The sequence below is a fragment of the Carcharodon carcharias genome, chromosome 32 (genome assembly GCF_017639515.1).
Source record: "Carcharodon carcharias isolate sCarCar2 chromosome 32, sCarCar2.pri, whole genome shotgun sequence".
Taxonomy (NCBI): Eukaryota; Metazoa; Chordata; class Chondrichthyes; order Lamniformes; family Lamnidae; genus Carcharodon; species Carcharodon carcharias.
The window spans coordinates 10,849,574-10,872,230 of record NC_054498.1 but is presented as its reverse complement, the minus strand read 5'-3'; the positions used below and the strand labels follow the sequence as shown (position 1 = coordinate 10,872,230).

At 44.3% G+C, this 22,657-nt stretch overlaps 2 protein-coding genes across 2 annotated transcripts in view; both read right to left on the bottom strand.

Moving 5' to 3' along the window:
* Window positions 1–11,062, bottom strand: part of LOC121271966 (flagellar attachment zone protein 1-like) — a 77,133-nt gene extending 66,071 nt beyond the window's left edge. The window contains exons 1-6 of the mRNA XM_041178226.1: window positions 11,007–11,062; window positions 9,277–9,484; window positions 6,700–6,776; window positions 4,542–4,638; window positions 4,384–4,451; window positions 4,157–4,220 (exon numbers count right to left, since the gene is read on the bottom strand). Coding sequence (XP_041034160.1) covers window positions 4,157–4,220; window positions 4,384–4,451; window positions 4,542–4,638; window positions 6,700–6,776; window positions 9,277–9,484; window positions 11,007–11,062 — 570 coding nt within the window. The remainder of the gene's footprint in view (window positions 1–4,156; window positions 4,221–4,383; window positions 4,452–4,541; window positions 4,639–6,699; window positions 6,777–9,276; window positions 9,485–11,006) is intronic.
* A 679-nt stretch (window positions 11,063–11,741) lies between these two features.
* LOC121271965 (sodium channel and clathrin linker 1) overlaps window positions 11,742–22,657 on the bottom strand; it is a 37,559-nt gene continuing 26,643 nt past the window's right edge. The window contains exons 5-9 of the mRNA XM_041178225.1: window positions 21,959–22,094; window positions 16,424–16,528; window positions 13,706–13,894; window positions 12,687–12,925; window positions 11,742–11,815 (exon numbers count right to left, since the gene is read on the bottom strand). Coding sequence (XP_041034159.1) covers window positions 11,779–11,815; window positions 12,687–12,925; window positions 13,706–13,894; window positions 16,424–16,528; window positions 21,959–22,094 — 706 coding nt within the window. The 3' untranslated portion in view covers window positions 11,742–11,778. The remainder of the gene's footprint in view (window positions 11,816–12,686; window positions 12,926–13,705; window positions 13,895–16,423; window positions 16,529–21,958; window positions 22,095–22,657) is intronic.

The window sequence follows — 22,657 nt, the reverse complement described above, 5'->3', positions numbered from 1 at the left end:
AGCACACTCAGGACTGTTCAGCAAGTGCTGCCCAATCACAGAATCACATCTCAGAGTAGAAGTTTTCTTTTGGGATTTTTAAGTGTGGGGTTGATTAATTGGTATTGATGGGAGTTCCAAATTTCTCCCAAATTTTGCGTGGAGAAGTGTTTCCTAATTTTGGATCCGGCTCCATCCTTTAAGCTATGCCCCTTAGTCCTAAACTCCCTAACCCAGTGGAAATAGCTTCTCTCTATCCACCCTATCTGTGCCCCTTAATAACTTGCTGGAACAGGGATTTTTCCCCTCAGCCTTCAGCTCGAATACAGTTTTGAGCCCTAACTTGTTAGAAGTGTGAGATAATAACAGCACAGCGAGGGGGACAGAGTATCTGGGCCCTTGGGGAACAACAGAACCCACAGCCTGTTAATGTTATGTTAATTGTATTGTTACGGTTAAGGATAAAGAGGTTGAGGGTTATGATTGATTAAGTACCTTGAGTACACATAAGGAGGGACTCTGCGGGGGCTACATTGCATCATCAGCCCCAGGCATACCATTTTAGTTTTATTTGTTACGTTTCATTTTAAGGTTTTGTTTTACTTACAGTGTCCCTGTAAGGGGTTGTCACCCTTTTTATTCATTTATTTTATGGTTCACTTGTTTTATTAAAAAGGGCATATATAAAGAGGGACTCACCATGACCAGTGGGTATCACAGGAGCTGGAGAGCATCATTAGTCCCCCAAAACAACATTTTAATTTTGTTTTTTCCAATAATTTATATAGAGTTTTCTTTTCCCACCTATTTCCATTATTTTTAAATGTATTTCCATTTAAATGTATCTCTACCTTTTAGCCTATTTTGATTCCTTCACCCCACGCCACCCCCACTAGGGCTATCTGTCCCTTGCTTGTCCTGCTTTCTACCCTTAATTAGCACATTCCTTAGGTAATATCACCACCTTCAACACCTCTTTGTCCTTTTGTCTGTGACATCTTTTGGTTATCTCCACCTATCACTGGCCCTCTATCCAGCTCTACTCCCCCCCACCCCTAAACCAGCTTATATTTCACCTCTTTTCTATTTTTACTTAGTTCTGTTGAAGGGTCATTCGGACTCGAAACGTTAACTGTGTTCATCTCCGCAGATGCTGCCAGACCTGCTGAGTTTTTCCAGGTATTTTTGTTTTTGTCCCAGATTGTACTGCCACTTTAGTACCAAAACTGCGACATCAACTTGAATGCAAACAGCAGTGTAATCACATATAGAGATGACCACCCCTTTCTTGTTGTTAAACAAGATATTCTTTTCCTAAATTTGTTTGCGCAGGCTGCCTTGGCAGCTGCATTTTTTTTAATCCCTCACTTTGTGGTTCGATATTCCATCAAAGTTGCGGATGCATAATCATTGACAGTGTGAAAGTACCTCTTAAAGGATTGGAACAGGTTCAGCATAGTTTTAATGCAGCTATCCACTGTGACTTGCTTCAGTGGAATGTGTGCAAATCACTGCAACAACATAAGATGTGCAGTAAAGCTGCAACGTCAGAAACTAGCTACCTTTCTACGAAGGTGATCTAATAAAGGGGGGGGGGGGGGTGGGTGGGGAAGTTCGGGGGAGTTAGCCTGTTCTTGGGCCTGGCCAAGGGGGCCATTACCAGATCCAGGCAGTCGGCGGTTGAGGGGATCATTCAACCCGACTGTCTGCCTCTCTTTTGTGGGTATATTGATGCCCAGGGTATCCTTGGAGAGGCAACAAACTTGATCCACCGACATGCTCCAGGCCAGGCCCTCCCAACCAGTGGGTGCTGCAGGAGCTGGAATGCATCATCATTCCCCTTAATGACATCTTAATTCAAGATCTCTTTGATGTTTTTGTTTTAGTTATGGTGCCCCTTTAAGGGGTGGTTAATTGGTTAATTTTGTTTATTTGTAAATTGCTGCTCGAAAAAAAGTATAGAGAGAAACTGCTGGGACACTGAGTGAGTTGGGAGGAGGTAGACGGATGTAACACTGCATCCTGAAAATAAACCAAGAATAAAGCAAAAGGTTTGTGTCTAGTTTAGTACTTCACCATCCGACTGGGGATCCATTTAACACAGCCTGTCGCCTCAACTAACAAGGCTTGAGCAGGCAACAGAGGAATAACAGAGAAAGAGGACGAATTAGGGAACAGGGAGAGAAAAAGAGAGAAGGAAAGAATCGATTGAGTGAATGTGATGAAAGCCTCATCATTTTCATAATATTTTTCTGGCTTATTGTGAAGTAGGTTTATGGGGGTAAGTATAGTTGGGTCTGTCTCTGTGATTTAATTGCACTTGGGGTCAAGTAGACTGTTAGTTTTAAATCATCAGAAGAAGCTAGGTGCTTAGCATGCTGAGTAAATATGGATGCTAGCTTAGCATGTAAGGCATGAAGGGAATTTGCATTTTTAGATAAATGAAGGGATTTTTGGATTTCAAAGGGATCTTAAGTCTGTTTACAACTAGCCAGATAAGCAGGGCTAAGGAGCATGTTAATTTTCCCCAAAGGTTACTGACAATATTGGCAACATGAAATTTTTTATATTATGACAAAGATACAGTTTCGAAGGCATATGGAAAAATAAAATGTACGTATTAAAAAGAGAGAAACAAGGAGAATGAAAGGCTGTGTGGGAAGGAGGCCATATAACATCTAACAAAAGTGAGTGAAATAGCCTGAATGAAGCCTCCAGTCATGTGTGCATGAGTCTGCTATACAATGAAACTGAAGTTGGGAAAAAACCATTTGGAATTCCACTGTCATGTGGGTACTGTGTTAACCTACTGGTTCTGTTTTAAATCTAAAATCTATTCTGGACTGTTGCCTTAAAGGGGGTATAACTGGGGGTCAGGTTAATTAGGAATTGTAGGATTTGTTATAGAAGTAAGCAATTGTAATCTTATGTATGGTGCTTGAAATCTTTTATATTTTGTTAATAAATATTTTAATATAGTTTTTAAAATCTCTAAAGGTCTTGGTGGACTCTACTTCTGAATTCAGTGCACGCATCTTCTCGTAATAAATACAAATTGCAAAACTGTTGTGATAGCGTGACCAAGTTTCCCTTATGGATTTGGTCTGCCTGGAACACATCATCTGCCTTGACAGAGAGAAGGAAAGAGGTGAAGACTTATTCTTTTTCATTTCTAACTACAATTTACTAGCCACAAAAATAAGATGGAACAGCTTAAATTGTTCCCTTTCTGGGCTGAAGGAATGGATTAGCATTGAATTAACAATTATCAATGGGTACTTACGCAATTAATTACCAGCTTTAACTTTTTTCAGTGAGCTTAATGGGAAAATTTAGCAGGTTCTTAATAATAACGGTGCAGCCAAGGGTGTGGTGACTTTTTTGCACCCGTTTCTTTGCACATCGACCTGCACAGAGCCTGGTGTGGTGCGGGACCAAATGTGCCAGGGACTGGCAGGGACAGTGCTCAGTTTTTGTAGGTCTTTGGTTTGGATTGCAGCTGGATGCTTCTGAAAGGAAAAAGTGGAAGTTGGGGTGGGGGGGGATGAGAGTCAGCCTCTCTGCCCACACTATGGCTAGCCGGCAACTACTGTTGGAATGGGCCCCCATTTGAACACCAGAGAGATATGCTGCTCCCCTACTACCCAATAACCCAGTGCCCTGGCTCACATATGCCCACCTGGAGGAGCTGCTAAAAGCCTACACGCTGAGAAAGAAATAGAGACAAAAATATTTGGAAATACTCAGCAGGTCAGGCAGCATCGGTGGAGAGAAAAACAGAGTTAACGCTTAAGGTCAATGACCTTTCATCTGAACGGTCCTGATGAAAGGTCATCATGACCCGAAACATTTACTCTGTTTCTCTGTCCACAGATGCTGCCTGACCAGCTAAGTATTTCCAACAGTTTTTGTTTTTATTTCGGGTCTCCATCATCTGCAGTATTCTGCTTCTGTACACTGAGAAAGAAGTTGGGGAATCAAAGTATTAAGCCACAATCATGGAAACACATTGTGGGCAGAGGTGCCCCTGCGTACATGGGCATGGACATACATACCCACACCCAAGGGCACACACAGGCACTCTCACCATTATAATGCTGAGCTATCACTAGGTCACATCTATAACGATACTTATTCCAAATCTGCTTGTGTTATTACAAGTCCTTACTGGAAATACCTTGAATTTCTTCAGTTCCGTTTCCATCTCAATCTTTTCGTCTTCAAGTTCATGTATTCTGTCCCTGTGTAAAAACAAGAGGAATTGTAAGCATCTTCACTTTTCCACTGCTGTTCCCTGCAAACCCCTTTCACTGTCCCCACCCCCACACCCTCACCTCCTTTAATTCAGAGTGTGCGGCGAAGGGATAGAGCGCTAATCGCCCATCATGGACTTCAGGGACTTACTGGCTCCGCTGGAGTTCCGCGTGGAGATTCTCCAGCTTATTGGAGAACTTTGGAGAGCCTTGCAGTGCCTGGAGAAAGGGAAAGAGGTGACCAATCAGTGAGCAGTCCAAACAGAACATTTGCTCAACCAGGCTGCAGGCAGTGAGCGGGACACTTACAGAGTCGCTGGTGATGTCTCTCTGGAGCTGGAGGAGGTGAATGATCCGCTCGCTCTCCGCTTGCTGCTTTTTCAGTTGCGCCCTCTCCGCCGTCATCCTAAAATCAGGAAAGGGAGGTGACCAATCCACAGCCAGAGTTGTGCCCATGCGCCACCTATCAAAGACCAAGCTGACTGACTTATCAACTCACCACACCCTGAGGACTTCCCAAGTGCTCCCCGGTCAGCGGGGCTCTGGTATGTGCTGGGACACAGCCGCCAATTGCTGCACAGCATGAGCAAGCAGATTGGTGCCTCCCACACTTCCCTTGACCACCACTGGCCTGGGCCTTAAGCTCTGGAATTCTCTCCATAAACCTCTCTGCCTCTCAACGTCCCTTTCTTCCTTTAAGCTGCCCCTTAAAACCTATCTTTTTGAACAAGCTTTTGTTCATCTGCTTTATGTTGCTCAGTGTCAAGCTTATCTTTATAACACACCTAATCACGTTCAAAGTATTTTACAAATAAACTTGCTGCTATCCAGAGTAAAAGGCCTGCTTAATCTTTCTTCATGGTCACATCCTATCTATTCTGGTGACATCCTTGTAAACATTTCCTGTAATTTCGCCCTTTTTATAGTTAGGAAACCTGCACCCAGTAAGTGTAGCATCACCCAAGGTCCCTTACAAATTTAACACCACCTCCCCAACCTTTGTATTCTATTCCACTAGAAATGAAACCCAGTCCAGTATTTGAATTCTCTCTGTCCCTTCCAGCGATTTATATACTTATATTCTCAGACTCCACTTAGTTCCTCGCCTTCCCCGCACCCAAACTGTGCCACCCTGCAACCATTCCATACATTGCTCACTCCTGATTATGGACCATTGCTGGCACACAATGTCCTCTGCTGACTTTCACACCAGTCACCTCATTCAACAGAAAAAAAGTCTTCATTGTGAGGAGATCTATGAAATATTGTGATGAGGCACTAGGTAAATGCAAATATTCAATTGTAGACTGGTGCCGTGCCACTGCCAACACCCCCCCCGCCCACCCCCTGCACCCTCTCACCCCACGGTGCCAATTGCTCAAAGGACGTGGTGGGAGTTTGAAAGAGATGCAACGAGACACAAACAGAGAAAATGGATATTAGTCAAAGTGATCAAACGTCCCAAGCAACAAAATCAATTTGTACAATTGCAGGTGCGCATTCGCTGGCAAACATGAAATTGCAAGAGACGTCCACTTCCCGGTAATCTCTTAATTGGGTATTTTTGTCAAAAATGGTCCCCTGTATAAAAAAAAACAGATGTTTCCCTTCAAACCTCCAGCTGCTTTACAGTATGGCCATCACTCCACTGAACCTCGGCCTCAGTTTACAGGATCTTCATTCCCAATCCTTTTGCCAAGTTATAAAATCATGTGACTTTAACCAATTGATACAGCTCATCAGAAAAGGCTGGGCAGACGGCGATCCTGTTCTCTAGGGAACAGGGGCTCAAGAAATGGTGAAGGCTCTTAAAATTAAGAATAGGGTTTGATGGGGTAGATATAGAGAAAATGTTTCTGATCGTGGTGGGGAGTGCAAAAGCAAGGGCCATAAATGTTGGACAGTCACTTATAAACCCAACAGGGAATTTGGAAGGATTTTCTTCACCCAGGGAGTGGTGAGAATGTGGAATGCTACAATATAGAGCGATCGAGGCAAGTAGCAGAGATGGCCTTACGGGGAAGATTGATAAAAACGTGGGGTGGAATTTTACTCCGGCGGGATTTTATGGTCCCGCTGCTGCAGTCAATGGATTTTTGAACGGCTTGTCACATTTTATGGCCCCAACCCCACTGCAATGCAGCCGTAAAATTCCACCCATGAAGGAAAAAGGGATAGAAGGATATACTGAGAGGGTTAAAGGATGTAGGGTAGGAGAACGCTCGTGTGCAGAACAAGCATAGGGCAAGGGCGAGGGCGGGGGTTGGGGTGAAGAATAGACTGTGCTGTATGTGACTTCAAATGACCAAAACTATCACATGAAAGTGCCATGCCCTGGACATGTTAACTGTGGTTTAATTAAAAACTTCTACAGGTTAGCCTGGTCACACTTAGCAAGGCTATGCAAAATCAGTGGCCAAGGCAGAAGTGATGTTTGAAAGCCTGCTCATGACAGACACAACCGTACCTGGCTAACGTAGCCCTCAGCTCAGACAGCTCTTCCAGGTCAGCTGCAAAACTCTCACAATCTGCCGACGTGTCAACCTGAAAAGGGGTAAAGGCTCCATCTCAAAACGGACATCGATGTAAAACAAGTCCTGCTTTGCATAAATGTTGGGGTACGGTATTGGTCAGTCACTGACGTAATCCCAAGGCTAGTAAATCTAGACGATGCAAGTCACAGATCCCACTTTGGGAATTTGTTACTCGGCAATAAAAAGTCGGGAGCAGTAAGCATGACCGTGAAGCAGTCGGATCGATGTAAAAGCCCGAACTGGTGGCCTTTGGGGAAGGAAGCCTGCCAACTCTGTTATTGTTGCTTTTGGTTGTATCAGTGGTAATTATGAATCTGGATTTACAGACAATGCTGGAGGCGATACTGTTAGCAAACTCTATCTTTTATTGAACATTATGCTAACTATTTATGAGGTGGACTCTGCATGAGGCTCTACATAGAACTCTCTCCCTCCATGCCCTGTTCACTGATGATGTAGACTACATACTTACATAGTTAACATTAACCTTTTATACTATACCCACCTTACCCAGTACTGACCTGTGTGTGATACACCAATATGGTTAGCTCTTAACGCCCCTTTGAAGTGGCCAAGCAAGTAACTCAGCTGTGAGCCAGATGGGTTTTTACAACAATCAATGATAGTTTCATGGTCACCATCACTGAGATTAGCTTTTGCTTCCAGATTTCTTAGTTGAATTCAAATTCCACCAGCTGCCATGGCCCCCAGAGCATTAGCCTGGATCTCTGGATGACTAGCCCAATGACATTACCATTCTGCCAGAGGCAGTAGCCTCGTGGCATTGTCACTGGACCAGCATTCCAGAGACCCAGGGTAATGCTCTGGGGACCCGGGTTTCAATCCCACCTCGGCAGATGGTGACATTTGAATTCTATAAAAGTCAGATGGTGACCACAAAACCATTGCCGACTGTCAAAAGTACCCGTCTGGCTCACTGATGTCCTCTAGGGAACCAAATCTGCCCTCCTTACCTGGCCGGGCCTACGTGTGACTCCGGGCCCACCGCAACGCGGTTGGCTCTTAAATGCCCCCTGAACAAGGGCAATTAGGGATGGGCAATAAACGCTGGCCCAGCCAGCGACACCCACATCCCACAAACAAAATTTTTAAAATGCCACCGTCTCCCTGCCCATTGTCATTAATGACCAGAAATAGTTTTACACGGCACAACGAGGAGTCAGGCAATAAATGCCTGCTCGCTTCTGATGTCTGCATCCCCTTGCAAATTCAGTTTTTTAATAAAGCAACCTCTTGATGAGGTTAAGTTTCAGCCATAAAATTCCACAGTGCCTGTAAAAAGCCAAAGTGCTTCTGCATTGAAGTAAAGCATCCGTTTAACACCACCACCACACCCACCCCCCCACCAACCCGCCCCCCAACCTAACAATCAGGCCTTCCGACAGGATCAGAGACCCATCTGGTCCACAGCTGTCCTTCACATTTCACCCTAGCGAGCCCAGGAGCAGCAGCACCAAGTTAAATAAAGAGAAAGGAGCAATAGGTGGAGGTCATGGGTCTCCAAAGTGCAACTCCACCTCAAAGCCCCTTCCCTAGAATCACGCCATTTTCAGCACAGTAAGAGGCCATTCAGCCCATCTTGGCTCTCTGAAAAAATAAAACATAGTCCCACCCCCTGTCCTTTCTCACATAATGTTTCTTCAGGTATTTGTCCCTTTTTAACATTTTTTTGGTGGGGAATTCCACGTTCTAGTGAACCTGCATAAAAAATATTTCCCTATGCCACTCCCCTGTTCTTTTGTTGATGACCTCAAGACACCCCTTTTCCCTTATTCTTTCATGGGATGTTGGAGTCGCTGGCAAGGTGAACTTTTGTTGCCCATCCCTAATTGCCCTTGAACTGAGTGACTTGCTGGGCCATTTCAGAGGGCAGTAAAGATTCAACCACACAGCTGTGAGGTCTGGAGACACCATGTAGGCCAGACCAGGTAAGGACAGCAGATTTCCTTTCCTAAAGGGCATTAGTGAACCAGATGGGTTTTAACGACAATCAATGATAGTTTCACGGTCACCATTACTGAGAGTAGTTTTATATTCCAGATTTATTCATTGAATTCAAATTTCATCAGCTGCTGTGGTGGACTTTGAACCCGTTTCCCCACAGCATTAGCCTGGGACTCTGGATTACTAGTCCAATGACATTACCATTACCCCACCATCTACCCCCCCCATTGTCATCGATGACCAGAAATAGTTTTACACAATTTAACTTATCAAAATCCTACATAATTGTCAACAACCTACCGAAACAGGGATGGCGATAAAATACATAAAACAGGATATATTACTGAGGTTCAGGTAACTGCAGCGCTTTGACATGTTAATGAAGCCAGAATCTTACACAGCACATCAGAGAGTTATGGTGTTTGTTGCTTTGTGTGCATGCCTCTGCACCTCCATTTGGCATTGTTTTAACACCAAGGTTACTAAGATAAACTGTGCCCTTGGACATAAGTCAGCTGCTATTCTCCCTGTAAAAAGCACCATACCTTCTCATTATTTCCTTGTTGCTTCGTAATCGCCAACTGGAGCTCCTTCTCCTTGGCTTTAAGAGCCAAGGCAACCTCCTGCCATTTTTCCTTCCAATGCTGAGCTGTTTGATGCTGCTCCAGAGTGACTGCAGCAAGCTCCTCAGCCTTCCGCCGCAGCTCAGCCTCCAGGCGTCCCCTGTGCTCTTTCAATTCAGCTTCGGAGACCCTGAGGAGGACAGCGTAAATCGGAGAGGTTCAATGTCGACGAACATTCACAATTATGGAGAGAGGCCGGTTAACAACCATTAACAGAGACGAAGGAAAAGACTTCCATTTATAATCGCGCTTTGCATGCACATCCACTGAATTTCTCAAAGCAATTTACAGCCAATGAAGTGCTTTTGTAGCCTCTGCTGTAATGTAGGAAACGTGGCAGCCGTTTTGTGCACAGCAAGATCCCACAAGCAGCAATGTGATAAATGCCCAGATAATCAGCTTTTTGTCATGATGTTAATCAAGAAATAAATATTGGGCCAGGGTTCCGGGGGTTAACTCAACTGCTCTTCTTCAAAATAGTGCTATGGGATCTTTTGAATCCACCTGAGCAAGCAAAAGGGGCCTCAGTTCAACGGTTTAATAATCAGTTGGTAATCAGTTCACTTTTAAAAAAGGTTCTCTCAAGACACCTCTGGGCAATATTTTAACAGTCAAAACTCTGAGCAAAGTGGGGTCATCTTTAAGCTAACACTCTCCTGTTAGATCATGGATGATCTGTACCTTAACTCCATATCCCTTGGCACCCTTAGCCAACAAAAATAATGGTCATCTCAGTCTTTAAGTTTTCAATTGTCTGAACATTCCAGAGTTCCAAATTTCCCTCCCCTCAGTCTGAAAAGTTGCCTTATGGTTTCATTCCTGAATAGCTCATTTCCAATTTTAGGGTCCTGTGCCCTTGTTCCGGCTTCCCCCAAAATAATTTCTTTGTACCTACCTTATTGAATTGTTTAATACATCTTACACGCCTTGATCAGGTCACTTTTCAAAACTTTTCCAGGCAAGAGAACACAAGCCAATTGTATGCAACTTCTCTTCAGAATTTAACCTGTTGAGGCTCAACACCATTCCAGTGAATCGGGACTGCACCCTCCCCAAGGTGAATACATCCCTCCTGGGGAGGAAGTGGGTGGGGGGTGGTGGAGGGAGGTAAGTCGGTCAGAAGGACACCCTTAATTACAGGACATGTGAATCTGAAACACGTTATTTCTGAGAATTCGATTTGGTTAGCATTTTTATTCATTAAAAGAGGAACTTCATCCAAATGCCAACACAGGACATGGATGAACGGACACATGCACAGATGCACAAAGCTATACTAATCAATAACTTAAAACAGTGCAGGGAATAAACTGAAGTTCAAAATAACACAAAGATTAAGGTTCAAGTCTCTTCGGTGATGCATGAAGACACAAGGATGCAGATGAGGAGAACTGTTCAGCCTGCCCCAGCTCATTATTCTAGAAAAGATCCAATCATCCCCAATCACAACATTCAACTGTATTCTTTCCCTCATTTCAAGGTTTCTGCTTCTACTATCCTACATGCTGGTTCATGCCATGTGCTAGTCACTCAATCTGCATCAATCCGATATTAGCTCTTAATGCGCTTCTCATTAGTTTGACCCTTTATTAGGATTTAGTTTGAATTTGTGTGTTCCAGACATGCTGTTTCCATCGCGTTTACTACCTTACACATCTCTTATAAAGCCATCCTTCAGACTCCTCCTTTCAAGGCTGAAAACCCCCATGTTTCTACCATCCTTGCTCAGGATGCTAACTCACTGAGCACTTTAGGGGTGAGTCATGTTGTTCTTCCCCAAATCGCCTCCAGGGTCTGAATGCCTCCCTTCTATGTGACCAAACTACTTGGCACAGAATTTAAAGATCATGAGATCATAATAAATAGGAGGAGTAAGGCCATTCAGCCCATCGAGCCTGCTCCGCCATTCAATAGGATCATGGCTGACCTGACTGAAGTCTGAATTCCACTTTCCTGACTGTCTTCCATAACCCTCGACTTCCTCGTAGATCAAAAATCTGTCTAACTCAGCCTTGAATATATTCAATGACCCAGCCTCCACTGCTTGCTGGGGGAGGAAAATTCCAAACCCTAATGACCCTCTGAGAGAAGAAATTCCTCCTCATCTCCATCTTAAATGGGAGACCCGTTGTCTTTAACCTGTGACCCCCAGGTCTAGATTCCTCCACAAGAAGGAACATCTTTTCAGCATTTACACTGTCAAGTCCCTCCAGAATCCTATATGTTTCAATAGGACCACCTGTCATTTATCTAAACTCCAATGAGTATAGGCCCAACCAGCTCCACCTTTCCTCAGAATCAGCCCAGTGAACAGTTGTAGTCTGACCAAAGCATCTCTGACAGTCAGAACCTCTCATCCGAGGAGTATAATTCTTGTAGAATGATGGTGGGAATGTGGGGTTGTGGTGATAAATTCAATCGTATTCAGCTCATCTCAGATGCTTCCAGCACAAGCTTGACTCTGTAAATAGAGATGTTAGCTGCTTATCTGGTATTAGATTGGACATTTTGACATTATTCAAGCATTGTGTCACCTGCCCTGTTAGCTTTAATTAGATAAGTAATTAATTAATAATATCTTTATTAGTTTTAGTTATGAGGAGAGATTGAATAGGCTGGGGTTATTTTCCCTGGAGCAGAGGAGATTGAGGGGGAACATGATTGAGGTGTATAAAATTATTAGGGACATAGATGGCGTAGACAGGAAGGAACTTTTCCACTTGGTGGAGGGATCAATAACCAGGGGGCATAGATTTAAGATAAGGGGCAGGAGGTTTAGAGGGGATGTGAGGAATAGGGTGGTGGGAATCTGGAGCTCACTGCCAGAAAGGGTGGTAGAGTCAGAAACCCTCATAACATTTAAGAAGTATTTGGATGTGCACTTGCCATTCCATGGCCTACAAGGCTATAGGCCTAGTGCTGGAAAATGGGATTAGAATGTTTGACTGGCATAGACTTGATGGGCCAAAGGGCCTTTTTTTGTGCTGTAGGCCTCCATGACTATAATTTCCTTCCCTAGAAGACATTAATGAACGAGATGGGGTTTTACGACAATCGATGATAGGTTCATGGCCACCAACACTAAGACTAGCATTCAATCCCAGATTATATGAATTGAATTTAAATTCCACCAGCTGTGATAGGATTTGAAACAACGCTCCCTGGGCATTAGCCTCGGGGGGGGGGGGTGTGTGTGTGTGTGTGTGTGTACGTGCATATGTGTAAATTATTGTATGTGCTTGCAAGACAGACTAATTCTTTATGTAATCTAATGGGAAAAGTGAATGATTCCATTGTTCTCACTGTGTTTCCTGAGCACTGAGCAGCCTTACCTGAGTTCCTTGCAGTTTTGCCTCAGAGTGAGTAGCTCATCCTCCTGCGTTTTGCCACCCGTCTGCACAGCGGTCAGCAAGATCTCTTTCTCGCTGACCAACTGACCGCGTTCCATTTCCAAAGCTTCAATCTGGTTGCTGAAGATCACCTTCTCGGCCTGCAGCTGGTGGAGCTGGTCCTGGCACAGCTCTAGCCTCCGCCGGGACTCGCTGAGCTCAGAGGTGAGCTTTTCATTCACCTGACGGAAAGAAACAGCTCGGTGAAATGGTGGGCAGCGATCCTCAGGAACTCCACTGGATGTCAGCTATGGGGACAGAATTACAGATTCCCACAGAATTTACAGCACAGAAACAGGCCATTCAGCCCAACTGGTTCATGCTGACATATATGTTCCACATGTTCCTGCCCCTACTTCATCTAACACTCCCAACACATACTCATATTCCTTTTTCTTTTGTGTGTTCATCCAGCTTCCCCTTAACTGCATCTATCCCATTCATCCCAACCACTGCTTATGATAGTAAATGCCACTTTCTAACTGCCCTCTAAGTAAAAATGCTTCTCTTGAATGCCTCATTACAGTTATAAGTGACCATCTTATATTTGTAACACTTCATTTGGTCTCTCCCACTCGACACCTGCCATCTCAAACGGTTTTATAATTGTGAAGACTTCTATCAAATCAACCCTCAGTCTTCTCTTTTCTAGAGGAAAGAGCCACAACCCTTTCAATCCTTCCTAATATCTATAATCTCTCAGTTCTGGTATCGCCCTTGAACATTTTTTCTGCACCTTATCCTGTGCCTCAACATCCTTTTCATAATATGGTGACCAGAACTGTGCCCATTACATCAAATGAAGCCTAGCCCAAGGTTAGGTGCAAGTTTACAATGTTCCTGCTGTTCAGTTCCATCCGTCTAGCATTGAACCCCAGTGCTTTGGGGTTTTTTTTTAAAACAAGTGTCGTTAGGAACTTGCATTGTTATATTCAATATTTTACAAAAGGTAAAGCGTATACCTGTTTGATGGCTGCTAGATTTTCCTTTAATAAGACTTTTTCCTGGTCCTGTCTGTTGGCCTGAGATTTGGTGCTCGCCAACTCCATGTGGAGATCAGCAACTTGGTCATCAAAGCCTTCCCTCCCTCTCAGAGCTCGCTCCAACTCCAGAGTCAAGTGTTGAACCTGCTGGTGTAAATCCAGCTTCTCCTGTAACACTCAGACATGTCAGAAACCAACACTCACTTAACCATTGTATCCATGTTTTCTTAGCATTACACTCTCCAGGTGAACAAAATGATATTTAGATTTTCAAGTGAGCATTCATTCTTTTTATCTCACCTGTCCCGTTCTTTGTTTTCTGGGAATATCGTAGAATCATACAGCACAGGAGGAGGCCATTCAGCCTATCTTGCTTGCACCAGCTCCTTGAAAGAGCTATTTAATTAGCCCCACTACCCCACTCATTCCCCTATTGTAATTGTTTTTTCCCTTTGCAAATATTTATCCAAGTCTCTTTTGAAAATCACTATTGAATCTCCTTACACCACCCTTTCAGGTAGCACACTCCACGCTGCATAAAAAAATTCCCTTCATCTCACCTCTGGTTCTTCTGCCTTAAATCTTTGTCTGCTTGTTACTGACCCTCCTGCCAGTGGAAGCAGTTTCTATTTCCTCGATAACATAACAGAATTTTTACTATATTCTGTAAGCAACCCCATAATAGGTTACATTTGATATGTATTCACTTGGTCAAGCAGAACTTGAGTATTGCTGAAATAAAGAGACTTACTGTCAAAGCTTTTCATCTTGCACTCATCAGGACAGATGCAAAAATACTAAATTTCAAAGGGAGCAACAATCTATATTTCAATTAAATAAAAGCATGAGTGACAATACTTCCCTGGTACGTTCTCCATGGCAATGTTTTGACAAATCAGAGTCAACTTGCCAACTGATCAGCATCCTTTTCTCATGTAGTATAGATTGTTGCTCCCTTTGAAATTTGCTATTCTTGTGCCTGTCCTCATGAGTGCAAGACAAAAAGCTTCAACAGCGCATCTCTTTTCTCAGCAATTGCTATACATGGCGTAAACTCCATATTTGGGCATCACTATTCTGTGATGCAGCCATGCACACTCTTACCACTAGGTGGAGCTCCAACTTCTCCCCATCCCCATTTCTATACGTACAGCATTGCTAATGCACCAAGAGGAATGTACTTCATTTTGACTTCTTGCAGGCAACACCAAAGAATATCTAATAATTGTAGAAATTTAGAACAGATGGCCATGAATATAGTCATTCACATCCTGAAAGTATGAGAGTCAGAAATAAACAAGTAGGATATTAAACCACATCCATAAGGATAAGGGGAGTTTTTTTTTAAATTTATTCATGTGGGTGTGAGTGTCACTGGCTGGGCCAGCATTTATTTCCCATCCCTAATTGCCCTTGAGAAGGTGGTGGTGAGCTGCCTTCTTAACTGGTGTTGAAATCTTGAAGGGTTTTGATAACAGTAAATAAGGAAAACCTGTTTCCACTGGCCGGAGGGTCAGCAGCCAGAGGATACAAATTTAAAGATATTATCTTTTAAACAGAAGATGTGGAGAAAATTATTTACACAGCGAGTTATTGTGATCTGGAATGCACTGCCTGAAAGGGCGGTGGAAGGATAGCAACTCTAAAAAGGGGAATTGGATAAATATTTGGAGGGAGGAAAATGGCAGAGCTATGAGGGAAAGAACAGGGGAGTGTCACGTGTGTGTATAACGATATAAAGGCACGAATCGTTCATGAGGGATTGTGCAAACATACTGTGGGTTCATTAATCAATTCTAGGCAAATGTGAGCATGGATAGAAAGCTTGAGAACATCAGAGCTGTGTGCCTGTTCTGCTCCAGGCCGAAGCAAAACTGAGGCTGGATCACACGACACACTTCCTTTAAAGTGACAGCATGCTGCTATCCCTTAAAGGCATATTACAACAGGGAGTGTAGAACTAATCGGATCGCCAAAGAACCAGTAAAGAGGATGGGCCGAACAGCTCCTTCTGAGCTGTATCAATCAATAATTAGAAAGTTTTGGGTAAGCACACTATGTAGAATGTGGAGCATAATCCAATTATTCATCACTTGAAGCCATAGAATAACACGCTATATAAATGATTGATAGATGCCACAGGTTCTTCACCATCCGGAGATGTTTCATCAAGTTTCCTCCATACAGCAGGGTACAAATCTCGTAGAGTGTACGAAAGGTGTCTTGTGGGGACCACATATTAAGTTTAAAATCAGCATTCCCATCAGCTTGCAAACATATCCAGTTACTGATGCCAATGGAGCTCAGTCTTCTCAGTTAGGACTTTGCCACCAGTGAGGTAGATGGAAGCACTGGAACAGGAGACCATTCAGCTCCTTGAGCCTGTCCTGACATTCAGTGAGATAACGGCTGATCTGTATTCTAACCCCATCTGCCCAAAATTTGGCTTTACACCCTTTAATACCCTGGACGAGCAAAATTCTTATCAATCTCACATTCACAGCTATTAATTGGTGCAACAGCACCAAGGACTGACCTTTGGACCCAGTCTACAAAACACGACAAGTCATCAAAGACAGGATATCGAAGTGCAAGGAGGACAGAGATAAGGGCAAATGGCCCTTTGGGCAGAGTTTGACCCCTTCCCTCTGACTTAAATTAAATTCCATGGAAAAATCAGTTCACGAAAGATCATACCTGTAGGAACCGATCCTTGTTTGCTGCTGCACTTGCTAGTTGTGTCCTCAGGTTGGTAACAGTCTCTTCCAGTCTCACTGATTTTGAGGAGAGCACATCCCTTTCCTGCAAGGACAGGCAAACAACATGCAGGTAAAATGGGAGCATACCTTCCAACAAACGTCCACTCTAACAAACCCTTTCATAATCTGAAAGCCCCCTACCATCCCTCAGCCCTCTCTTTTCTAATGAGCTGTTCTGCTGCGTCTGGACATGGAGGACCTGAGTTGCGCAAGGACTCAGGTGAGTAAAATTGTCCGCATCTCTCCTGAACTAAGAGCAGAGGAACAAAGTTGGCAATCCTTGTCATCATCCAGCGACCCCCAAATGGAAAACACACATGAGCATGTTCAGTTTGCAGTGGGAAAGGGATTAGTCTTGGGTGCAAAGACCCCCCCACACCCACAGTCAAAGAGTCTTGCAGCTAGGCCCAGCCAGCAGCTGCTTTCCATGCCTGCGACACCTTTGACAGCTCTTACAGTAACACTTTCTCAAAATGTAATTACCAAACTGGCTTCACTGTACTTGAGGCGTAGCTCATTCACCTCATCATGCAGGCCTGTCTGTGTTCGCAAGGAATCGGTCAGTCTTTGATTGGCCTCACTGGTTTTCACTAGTGCTGAATGTTGAGCCTGGATGAAGGAAACTCGGAATATTAATTGGGACAGTTACATGGACAATAATTGGTTTTATAGCTTACATGCATGTTAATTTATAGCAATTGAGTATTTAATTGTATTCAGAAGGTGGGAATTAACCGGGGATTCACTGGCGCTCCTATATGTAGCAACGGACTGAAACTAAGGTTGTTGGGTGTGGAGATTACTGTTCGTAATGTGTACCTCTGTAAATAAAAGCTTAGAAGTGCATAAAGATTGGCTCCAGTTCTATCCTTCACCTTGTGGCTTTCTGAAATTGAACAACATGGTCCCTATGATCACCTGAGGTGTTGGTGCAGGGGGGTTCCCTAGAGCATTTTTTTCCCTCACCAGCCCTGGGGTTTAACCCTCCCAAGACATTCTGTCCTTCGGGAGGCACTCACTCTTGTTAGCGTTCGGGCTCAGTATCCCTCCAGCAGCTCTCCGTGGCCACTCTTCAGAGCGGGCTTGTCGGAGGGGTACATCATAAGCAAGCCCAATTCAGTCCTCACTCACCATCCCAAAGTGCACTTTCTAGGCAATGTTGGTGGGCCATGTAAACCATGAGACGCAACATTCCCAAGCCCAACACAAATCAGATACACAGATCAGGTACCGAACCTGCAGCATTTCCCATCTATACTCACCCAGCTCAGATACAAAAGCATCTGCCAGCCATTCCACAAGACCTCGCAGCCATCGGAGAGATCTCAAGAACAGTTAAAGACGATGAATCTCAAGCCCATGGCAAAGGTGCAAAGGAGATTTACCAGAATGATACCAGCAATAAGGGACTTCAGTTGTGTGGAGAGACTGGAGAAGCTGGGATTGTTGTCCTTAAGGCAGAGAAGGTTAAGGGGAAATTTAATAGAGGCATTCAAAATTAGAAGGGGTTTTGATAGTCTGGAGAAACCGTTTCCACTGGCAGGAGGGTTGATAACCAGAGGACACAGATTTAAAAGATAATTCACAAAGGTAGCAGAAAGGAGGCAAAGCAATTTTTTTTTTTTTAAACACAGCAAGTTAATAGGGTCTGGAATGCATTGCTTAAAAGGGTAGTGGAAGCAGATTTTATAGTAACTTTCAACAGGGAATTGGATATATATTGAAAAGGAAAGTGGAAATATCAGCAGGGCTATGGGGGAAAAGAGCTGAGGAGAGGGGCTAACTGGAAAGCTCTTTCATAAGGATTGCACAGGCACAACGGGCTGAATGGCCTCCTTATGTGCTGTACCATTCTATGAGCCCCAAAGACCCCTATATGGGGCAGCGCATAAATGCAGACCGACCTCCCGAGAGTTCCTCACGTCTTCTCCAGCTTTATCGCGCTCCTCCTCCAGGCTCCTCACCCGGTCTTGGTATGTTTGGAGTGCCTCTCACACAGACTGCAGCTCCCATAACAAGCTGTCCTTCCCCTGGTGACCCCCAGAGAGAATTTTTAAAATGAAACAAAGAGAGCGACGGGGAAAAAGGGGTGAGGGGGACACAAAAATGCAAGTCAAGAGTTGATCAAAATCTGGATGCAGAAGATTAAAGTGGAAGTAAATGAAGTTCCCATTGCAAACTACACAGTGTTTCTCCCCACTCCTGTAGACCAAAGGCTTTCTCATAAGGAACAAGTCTGAACATGCCTGGCTGTGTATGAGCAGGCTGCCCTCCAAAAAGAACGCAAAACCTCCTCACTTGCTCTGCAAAGTATTATTGTCTGAGTGAAGCGGAGGGACAGAAATTTAGCCTTGGGGAGGGGCTATTCCAGCAAAGCCTCTCAATGTGGACATTGTCTCATTTACTTGTTAAGCACGTTGAGTAGCCTCCAGTGACTTATTCGCTGACAATTAATATGCCTGTCAGCACGGATTGATCAATAGCCTGCCCTGCATTAGTTTCAGACAGGGTGGAATTAAGGTTATTGTAGTCAGCTTTGATGGTCAAGCTAAGGGGAAAAAGAACCAAGCAGCCGGGCCATTTAGAGTGTGTGAATGTAGCGGATGTCGGAGAGGAATGGGACGGGACTCAGCACGAGACTGTTGGCACGCACAAGTTCACGGCATGAGCCATTGCTCAGTTTTTGTTTATTCATTCATGGGATGTGGGCTTTGCTGGCTGGGCCAGCAGTTATTGCCCTAATTGCTCTTGAGAAGATGGTGGTGAGTTGCCTTCTTGAACTGCTGCAGTCCATGTGGTATAGGTACACCCACAGTGCTGTTAGGGAGGGAGTTCCGGGATTGTGACCCAGTGACAGTGAAGGAACGGTGATATTTTTCCAAGTCAGGATGGTGAGTGACTTGGAGGGGAATTTCTAGGTGGTGGTGTTCCCATCTATCTGCTGCCTAGGTCTTTCTAGATGGTAGTGGTCATGCATTTGGAAGTTGCTGTTGAAAGAGCCTTGGTGAATTCCTGCAGTGCACCTTGTAGATGGTACACACTGCTGCCCCTGTGCATTGGTGGTGGAGGAAGTGAATATTTGTGGATGTGGTGCCAATCAATCAGGCTGTATTTTCCTGGATGGTGTCAAGCTTCCTGGGTGTTGTGGGAGCTGCACTCATCCAGGCAAGTGCCTGACTTGTGCCTTGAAGATGGTGGACAGGCTTTGGGGATCAGGAGGTGAGTTACTCATCACAGGATTCCTAGTCTCTGATCTGCTCTTGTATCCATAGTATTTATATGGCTAGTCCAGTTCAGTTTCTGGTCAATGGTAACTCCCAGGATGTTGATAGTGGGGGATTCAGTGATGGTTATGACATTGAATGTGAGGAGGCGATGGTTGGATTCTCTTTTGTTGGAGATGATCATTGCCTGATACTTGTGTGGCGCGAATGTTACTTGCCATATGTGAGGCCCAAGCCTGGATATTGTCCAGGTCTTGCTGCATTTGGACATGCACTGCTTCAGTGTCTGAGGAGTCGTGACTGGTGCTGAACATTGTGCAATCAGAGTTGGGAGCACTCATGTCTCTGAGTCACAAGGTTCTGGGTTCACATTTACACCAGGTTCAAAAATCTACACCAACTCTCCAGTGCAGTACTGAGGGAGTGCTGCACTGTCAGAAGTGCAGTCTTTCAGATGAACCAAGGTCCCATTTGTCTGCTGGGTTGAAAGCAAAAGATCCCATGGCACTATTTTGAAGAAGAACAGGGGAATTCTCTCCAGTGTCCTGACCAACATTCAGCCCTCCATCAACATGATAAAAGAAGCTTGGAAGAAGAGTCATGCGGACACAAAACGTGAACTCTTTTTCTCTCTCCACAGATGCTGCCAGGCCTACTGAGATTTTCCAGCATTTTTAGTTTTTATATCACAAATGAACAGCTTACATGATCACTATTACATTGTTGTTTGTGGAAGCTTGCTGTGCTGCTGTGTTTCCTATATTACAACAGTGACTACACTTCAAAAAGTACCTCAGTGGCTAGTAAAGTGCTTTGAGACAGGTGTATAAATTCATGAATTCATAAACTCATACACAGGTTGCGGTAAAAAGCCCTATCTAAATACAAGTCTTTCTTTCAATTGGACAGATGGGGCCAGATCTCAGAAAAGCTTTTTTTTGTCTCCTTCACTAATGCTACTCTATTTGCCCTTACCGCATCTATCCCATAGTAACATTAAGAACAGGGGAATCTATTCAGTACCTTAGGCCTGCATTTCCATTCAGTTAGATCACGGCTGACCTGCACCTCAACTCGTCTACTTGGCTTTAACCTCACCCTACATAAATCTATTGATCTCAGTCGTGAAAACTCCATTCAACCCCTAGCGATCACAACCTTTGGAGGGGAGGGAGTGACAAACTTGTGTGTAGAGAAAGTGCCTCCTGATTTTGCTCCTGATCTACCCATGCCATTCTATCTGCCTCAGCAATGTTACTTTACTTGCAGAGACACTGAGGAAGCAAATAATCAACTTCATTCCTGAATCCCAATCCCAGAGCAAAGCACATTCAGCAGCCGCATATGCTCAAGGTACAATCCTCAGAAGTGATCACATGGCTGAGAGCCAAACCTGCATAACAAGCTGCTATAGATAGTTACCATTATAAATGGCAACAGAAGAATCCAGAACAGGTGCATTAATTTAAAGGACAGAACATGCAACCCTCAAATGGGTCCTGAATGTTCTCTGCAGCTCTGGCCCAATTAACTCTTGCCCTCTAACCCCACCTTACCCACCTCCAAACAATACATTTGGTCATGAGAACATAAGAAACAGGAGCAGGAGGAGGCCATTCTTCTCCTCAAGCCTGCTCTGCCATCCAATAAGATCATGGCTGATCTGATTGTGGCTTCAACTCCACTTTCCCGCCTGCCCCCCATTACCCTTGACTCCTTTGTCAATCAAGGATCTGTCTAACTCAGCCCTGAATATACTCGATGACCCAGCTTCCACTGCTCACTGGGGGAGAAAATTCCAAACACTAATGACCCTCCAAGAGAGGAAATTCCTCCCCATCTCAGTCTTAAATGGGAGACCCCTTATTTTGAAACTGTGCCCCCGAGTTCTAGATTCCCCCATGAGGGGAAACAACCTCTCAGCATCCACTCTGTCAAGCCCCCTCAGAATCTGATATGTTTCAATAAGATCACCTCTCAATCTTCTATAGGCCCAACCTGCTCAACCTTTCCATCCCAGGAATCAGCCGAGTGAATCTTGTCTGAACTGAATCCAATGCAAGCATATTCCTCTTTACTTAAGGAGACCAAAACTGCACACACAACTCTAGGCGCGGTCTCACCAATGCCCTGTACAGTTGTAGGGAGACTTCCATACCTTCCATATACAATGCCAAGGGAAATCAGTTTGCAAATGTTTAAAAATAATAAGAAAAGTTACAGTGATAAGCTACCATAATAGTGCTCACCTGCTTTAGAGCACCATCTTCCAGTTTTGTCCAGGTGAATGAAAGAGGGGGATGTGATGGGTTAGACCCATGGCTACGGTTGATTAAATCCAGTGAGGATTTCGCTTTTGCCATTTCAGCCTCCAGGTGTGAAACCCTAAACAGAACAATAGATTTTTTCATTGCACAAGGACAGTACATTCGCAAGTAGACACAATGAACTTAGCACTCCCTTATCCGGTATCATTCCTGGCTTAGCGGGTCGCACTCTCACCTCGAGCCAGAAACTTTTGGGTTCGAGTCCTGCCCCAGGCACCTGGGCACCTAATCCAGGTTGACCCTTCCCATACAGTACTGAGGGAATGCTGCACTGGCAGAGGTGCTGTCTTCCTGCTGAGATGTTAAACCATTTTACATCCTTTACATCCAACTGAGATGGCAGACATCTCAGTTGGATGTAAAGATCCCATGACACTATTTTAAAGCAGAGCAAGGGAGGTATCGCCAGTGTCAAGGTCAAATATTTATTCCCTAACCATCATCACTTCAAAAACAGATTACGAACATATGAAATAGGAGCAGTAGGAAGCCATTCGGCCCCACGAGACTTTTCCATCACTCAGTAAGATCATGGCTGACCTGTTTTGTATTTTGAATTCCACATTCCCTGATAACTTTTGATTCCCTTGCCTAACAAGAATCTATCTACTTCTTCCTTAA